Genomic DNA, 7,271 nt, shown 5'->3' on the forward strand with positions numbered 1-7,271 from the left:
CGCGGGAGCAAGCGGCTGCTGCTTGTTCGTGCAAAACAAGGGCGTGACTGAACTTGAAACGAATCAAAGGCCAGGCCTTCTTCGTGGAACACAAAACTGGGCGACGACGCCGGCGAGCAAGACGGCGACCGTCGCGATCACAGGCCGACGGCGGGGGTGCGGAAATTGGTGAGTGTGTGTGTGGCGTGACGGGCGCGAGCGTGGGACGTGAAGCGTTTCGAGAACGAGCTCGAGCAGGAGCTCGTCTCGGTTGTGGGAGCGAGGCACGGTGAGGCGCTGGCTGTGCTGGGTGGTGCGAAGGTGCGGGCGTCCTGCGCGGGCGTTCGAGCTACAGCTCGTCCCAGACATGGAGGAGAAGGCGACCAGAGCCGCGTGCGTGGTGCTCTGGAGCTACTCCGCGAACAGAGAGGTTCGAGTGCGTACAGGAGCATGCGTGGGCGTGGCAAGGCAGGCTCGGCTGGGCGAGGGCAGAAACCATGGTGAGGCACGGCTGGGCATGGCCATGACTACGGCCATGGATGCCCGTTCGAGCGGCGACAACGAGCGTGGATGCGTGCAGCGCGGAGCGAGCGTGCAGGCTGTGTGTGTGATCAGCGAGCAGAATAGCGGCGAGCTCGTCGGAGGAACATCGGCGACCAAAATTCGCAGAGGAGGGCACCAAAAGATGCTGCGCTACAAGGCGATCCTGAAGGTGCTACGGGTGCATCGAAACACGGACGGGAACCTCGCCGGCGATGAGGTCCCGTGGGTGCTCGCGGAAAACAGCAAGGACGGCGACGGAGTATGACAGGGAAGGAGATGGGACAGAGCAGCGGCTCACCATGGGGGTGCTGCTGGAGTCGGCGGACTCGTCGGGGAAGCAGAGGAGCCGGCGTGGGGATGCGCTGATCGAGGCGGTGCTCGGCTCCGTGAAGAAGAGGAAGCAGGGGAAGAAGACGGCGACGTAGAGGAAGAAGAAGAAGACGCGCCCCAGGATGAAGAAGGTGTAGCCGATCCAGGGAACATGTGGTCGGGGTCGGGGTCGAGGGAGGCGGAGGAGTCCTGCTGCGGTGCCTCTCACAGCCGGAGGAGGTAGAGGCGAAGCTGGGTCCAGCCCGAGCTCGAGCTCGCTCGGGCCATGGCGATGATGCGGTGTGGAAAGGTCTTACCCGGCGGCAGCAAGGGTTGGGGAGGAAGAAATGGAGGGACTAGGATTAGGGCTAGCTCGGGGTAGGTCTTATAGGGGCTTTAGGGCAACCCCGGCCGTCAAATCAAGCCGGCTGCCGACGTGGAGCCTCCTGATGGCCTGCCGTACAGGAGGTAGGAGAAGAACAGGAGGGATCGCCTCGGATGGGCTTAGTGGGCTGAAATCAAACATGTAAGTGGTAGGTGGGCTGCTACTGCTTCTTCTTTCTTTTAGTTTTCTTCAGACAGAAAAATAAAGACCGAAAACCACAGTAATATAGGAGAGGGTTGAGAGAGATATGAGAATATCCCTGGAGTCCTGAATTTGTGCAGGATTTGAATAAATTGATTTGGCAATTTTTTTAGAGGTAGAAAAATAATCCAAGTTCGAATTAAATTCAAACTTGAGCCATTTTTGAACCCAACCAAAACAACTCCAAAATGGATGATACTTGACAGGGGGTATAAGGCATGGAGTAAGATCATCAGGAAATAAATGAACATTAATGGAGGAGGGATAATGTCACTTGCAAAAACATGAAGGAAGGAGGAAGGGAGAGGTGATGATACATGGGCATGGCTTGAGAGAGAGATAGCAAGGGCTGATGCACGCACAAGACGAAAGTAACATGTAACATAAGGATGAGTGCAATGCACATGATGCTCATGGCAACAACATGAATGACCAAAAGCAATATGACAAGAGATAGGCTTGGCAAAACAAACAAGGATGACATAATGTAATATAATAAAAGATGAACATGATGCAAGAAGCAAAATATGACAATGGCACTAATCATGATCATGGCATAAACATATAAGAATGAAATATGCAAAACAATTATGATAATGCAACAAATATAATAAACACACGGCAACAACTATAAAAAATGGAAGGCAACTGGAGCATCGGTCTCGGGGCGTTACAGTAGGCCTGTGTCTTCCGAGTTGGGCCTTCCTGAGCAACATTTGGTAAACCTGCAAAACAAAACAACAATACCTACAGTAATATATGCTATGATAAATAATGAAAAGAGTAAAAAAAGAAACTACATCATGTGGAGGACTTGGCACGTGCGGAATGAGATCACGCATGAAAAAAGGCCACCTCCAACTGAATCCTCTCGGCGGTTCCCATGGATATATCAGCTCCTAGTTGTGCCTCAAGCAATACCCTAATGGTGATGTTGTTAAAGGAAAAAATGGTGATCAATGCTGCGCCACCAGCACATACAACCAGCGTCCTAGCTAAAGAGGAGCCGAGCTTGGTCGCTCCTGCTACAGGTTGGACTAAGTTGAACACGGACGAAAGCTTTATGCCGGCTACAGGTATGGCAGGGGGTGGGATGATCCTCCGCGACTCTCAGGGAAACATCATCTTCAACGCTTGCCGTGAACTCTGTACATGTGGTAACGCGTTGGGCGCCGAGCTCACGGCGTATAGGGAGGGGCTGGAGCTAGCCCTCCACCGGACGAAGCTGCCAATTTTGGTAGGACTAGATAGTGCGGAGGCAGTGTTGCTGATCATAGCAAAATCCGATGATAGATCGGTACATCGCTTTGTGATCCAGGAGATTAAGAGCTTGGCCTCATCTGAGGATAGTGAGATTTCCTTTACTCTTTGTTGTCGTTCGCAGAATAAGAATAGCCATGAACTTGCTGCTTATGGCCGTAGTACCCCCCGAACCGCAGTGTGGTTGTACTCGGGGTTAGATTTCATTGTAAACTTGGTCGTGGCTGAGAGGCCACTTGAGTAATGAAAATCTCCTTTGCCCCTGCAATTTTTTTACATGAAATAGTCATGCTGCAGCAAAACAAAATACATACATGGCAAAAGTATGCCAAAAATGTAAATCTAAAAAACCAACATGATATTGCCACGTTGAACTATAGAAAGAAGATCACACGTGGCAAAATGTGCATAATAAAATTAGTACAAAAGAATTTCCCATGGCAGTTGCATATTAGAAATGACCATTGTGCAAAGAATGAATTTGCGATGGTACAGGAAAAATTGTAAAATTGCCATGGTAAAAACGTTATAAAGATCACAATTACATACATTTGTCGTGTGACTATTCCATTATATTGCTCAATGAACTAGAACTTTTAGGTGCATATTAAAAGAATATGTGCAAAATTGCCATGGGAGATACATGTTAGCCATTATATTTTTGCCAAGTGTTATGGTATGATTGAATTTTTTTAACAAATTTGTTGCGGTGAAATGTGGTTGTGGCAATCGATCGGCGCAAGAAGCGGCGTCCAAGTCCACCCCGTATGCCTCCTCCACCTCCGCCTCTGTGGCTGTCCGCCGAGCTTGTCGGAATCGCATCCGTGCGGGTAGGATTGGGAGGATGGAGTGAAGATGAGAGAGAGAGAGAGAGATGTGGGGGAGGGAAGGGGAAGAGTGTGGAGAGAAGCTATCGCGGGGGAAGAGAGACGATACATCACAGAAATCATTAGCTCGGTTCGGTCGTTATTTCAAACGTTCTCAAAAAGTGACGTGCAACCAGGCTTGCTTCAAGATCCGTGCAAATCATCCAACGGTCAGAAGGGCGTTCGGCCCCAAATGCCAAAAATCGGACGTTCGGGGTTTATCTTTTTCTATAGTCTATACTATGTTAGCCCATGATTACTTCCATAATAGTGTGATTATCTAAATAATTGTTTATCAATTCATGCCTGTGATTAACCTACCTAAATAAATTTTAGAATTTTATTTGATAGTCAGTTATTTGGTAAAAACTTATTGTCTTGCCAAAAAAACACACACAAAAAAACATAACTTTATTTAGCAGGTCAGTAAAAGACAAGAGGAAAGGGGATGCTGGACGAAGGATAAGGTGGATAACACAACGTTAGACTCTTTTTAAGCAGGAGAGATACGGGTATCCTAGATCCATCTTCGAATCCGTTTCTGAACTGCACCGGTGGTCACTTTGTCCACAGCCAGACGGCATAAATAGGGGGCGGCGCTCACAATCTTTTCCACACCGAAACCTGCCTATCCATCGCTACCAATACACGACCGACCACCTAGCAGTAGCTAGCGTGCTGCAACTTTGTGTGACAGTCAGATCAGATGGCCTCGCCGGCTCTTCTCCGCTACCTGGTTGTGCTACTCCTCCTAGTCGGCTGCCCCGGGTGGCCCGTCCCACCTTCTCCAGCGTCGTCCTCCTCGCCGCCGAGGACGGTCGATGGCATCACGGCCATATACAACTTCGGGGACTCCATATCGGATACCGGGAACTTCATCCGGGAAGGCGCCGTCGGGCTGATGGAGCACACCGGGAAGCTCCCCTACGGCTCCGCCATCGGCGGCCCCACCGGCCGATGCTCCGACGGCTACCTCATGATCGACTTCCTCGCCCAGGATCTTGGGCTGCCGTTGCTGAGCCCGTACCTCGACACGGGCGCCGACTTCACGCACGGCGTCAACTTCGCCGTCACGGGCGCCACCGCCCTCGACACGGCGGCCCTCGCCAGGATAGGGGTCAACATGACCCACACCAACAGCTCCCTCGCTGTCCAGCTCCAACGCTTCAAGGATTTCATGGCCAGCGCCGCCAAAACCCCGTGGGAGGTGCGCGAGAAGCTGGCGAGCTCACTGGTCATGGTCGGAGAGATCGGCGGGAACGACTACAACTACGCCTTCGGCATGAACAGCCCTCAGCCCAACGGCGGCCTCAACAACATCGGGCGCATGATAACCGGCGCGGTGGAGTCGCTGGCCCTCGTCCCGCTGGTCGTCAAGTCCATCACAGGCGCGGCCAAGGAGCTGCTCGACATGGGCGCCACGCGGATGGTGATCCCGGGCAACTTCCCGCTCGGCTGCGTGCCGAGCTACCTCGAGGCCGTGAACGAGACGGACCGGGTGGCGTACGACGGCAACGGCTGCCTCATCGGGCTCAACCTCTTCGCACAGATGCACAACGTGCTGCTGCTGCAGGGCATCCGGGAGCTGCGCCAGCTCTACCCGTCCGCGACCATCGCCTACGCCGACTACTTCTCGGCCTACGTGCAGATGCTGAGGGGCGCGTCCAAGATGGGCTTCGACGCGGCGGCCGCGACCAAGGCGTGCTGCGGCGCGGGCGGCGGCGCGTACAACTTCGACATGGACAGGATCTGCGGAGCGCCGGGGACGGCGGTGTGCGCGAGGCCGGAAGAGCACCTTAGCTGGGACGGCGTCCACCTGACGCAGCATGCCTACAAGGTCATGACCGAGCTGCTCTACCACCGAGGCCTCGCGTCTCCTGCGCCGGTGAATTTCCCGCGCATGTAGATCGCGTGCGGTTGGTTTCGAGTCTCGACACTTTCCAAGTGTTCGCCTCGCCGTTTGTATTTTATTTTCCTTTTCGAGTCTTGTGGAGTGTGGACGGTAGTTTGGTGTTGATGTATGTATGAACTTTTGTGGCGGCACATGAGTGGAGGAAATAACATGTGATTGTGCATATGGAACCCGAATTCGTAAGTTTCCGAGGCCTTTCATGTGAATACTCCCTCCGTCCGGAAATAATTGTCATCAAAATGGATAAAAAGAGATGTATCATCGATAAAAAAAGATGTATTATCAAAATAGATAAAAGGGGATGTATCTAGATGTATTTTAGTTCTAGATACATTTTTTTAATCCATTTTGATGACAAGTATTTTCGAACGAAGGGAGTACGTGTTAGTTTCATTGTGTATGTGAGGACATACACTACAGGAAAAACATATGTTGCCTTGTATTTCTTCTTCTTCTTTTTTTCTTTTTGCGAGGAAAAGGAGAAGTCATTCATCAAGCAACAGCCAAGTCTGTATTACATAGTGCCCGGACCTGATCGAAGCCACGCTGCAGTGCGCTTCTTAATTTATCGGTCACTCGGCAGGGTAAGCCAAGTATTTGCGTCAAGGCACACGGCGAAGAAAGAGCCCTCGGCTTACGATGTCGTATGCCGACAAACTCCCGACTAACAATTTTTCCTATCTATATTATGTCATCTTGCTTATTACGATACTCTATTTCTTGCAGACTTAATACTTTGAAATGCACGCTGGATAAAAGTTTTGAGATGGAGTATTAGTAGTAGATGTAGTTGGATTAACGGTCTACTTACCACTGATGTAATGCCTATATGAGATTATGCCATGAATGATCATAGTCATAAATATTGCAATTTAGTCGATTGTCCAACTGTAATTTGTTTACCATGTCATAATTGTCATTCGCCTGTTTTCGAGAGAGATACCACTAGTGAACCTATGGCCCCCGGGTCTATACCTCCATTACTGAATTCTTCTACACAATTGCTACTATTTCCTTATTACTTTGCTACTATCTATCTCGATCATTTGCGTTTGATCATGTAATTAGCAAGACAAGGGGATTGACAGCCCTCTTGACATATTAGGGGCGAGTGTGTGTGTGTGTTTTGTGCTCATGTGCTATTGACTTTGATAGTTGAAAAGACTCCTACTAAATTGATAACCTTGGTTTTCTAACTGAGAAAAATACTTGCTACCATTCTGTTTAACCCTTACACTTGAGGGAAACCCAACAACTACTGCGGGAGCAAGCAACACGTCCATTAGATTATGATGTGTACACATACGTAACAGTGTCATGCAGATGTATGACTTGACAATGCCGAACTAAGACCGAGTGTGCCGACACATCTCCTTCAGGACAGGACCTGCCGGGGCTACGGTGTCAGTGGCGGCGTAAGAACGTACGCTCGAGGGTTGGAAGAATCCGAGCCAGCAGACGACCCAGAAGTGTCGGAATCGTACGCTGCAGAGCCAAGAGGTGAGGATGCCGTCAACTCTGAATCAACCGCAGAATCAGCATGAGCATCAAAAGAAACAGACCGCTCATCGACCATTCGATCATTAGAACTGTTAGTACTTCTGCTTGGGGCTGGAACATGGATTGATGGACTTGATGTTGGGGGTAAAAGATGGATGTACGATTGTGCTGATGAATTGGCAGGTGCAAGCGTAGCTTCAAGCTTGCGAACAAATGGAAAAACTGCTTCATCAAAAACCATGTCGCGAGAAATATATGCGGCCAGTACTAGCAGCAGGACACTTATATCCCTTATGGCGCAAACTATTACCAACAA

General features: G+C 50.2%; 1 protein-coding gene across 1 annotated transcript; it reads left to right on the top strand.

Moving 5' to 3' along the window:
- Window positions 1-4,013: 4,013 nt before the first annotated feature.
- LOC109783948 (acetylajmalan esterase-like) lies at window positions 4,014-5,625 on the top strand. The gene has a single exon (XM_020342522.4). It carries the CDS (start codon window positions 4,250-4,252, stop codon window positions 5,447-5,449), a length of 1,200 nt encoding a protein of 399 aa, XP_020198111.1. The 5' UTR covers window positions 4,014-4,249; the 3' UTR covers window positions 5,450-5,625.
- Window positions 5,626-7,271: the final 1,646 nt, after the last annotated feature.

Source organism: Aegilops tauschii, chromosome 6 (genome assembly GCF_002575655.3).
Source record: "Aegilops tauschii subsp. strangulata cultivar AL8/78 chromosome 6, Aet v6.0, whole genome shotgun sequence".
Taxonomy (NCBI): domain Eukaryota; kingdom Viridiplantae; phylum Streptophyta; class Magnoliopsida; order Poales; family Poaceae; genus Aegilops; species Aegilops tauschii.

Excerpts from the sequence above, each read along its gene's own strand:
- LOC109783948 (XM_020342522.4), top strand. The coding sequence starts at position 4,250 with ATGGCCTCGCCGGCTCTTCTCCGCTACCTGGTTGTGCTACTCCTCCTA.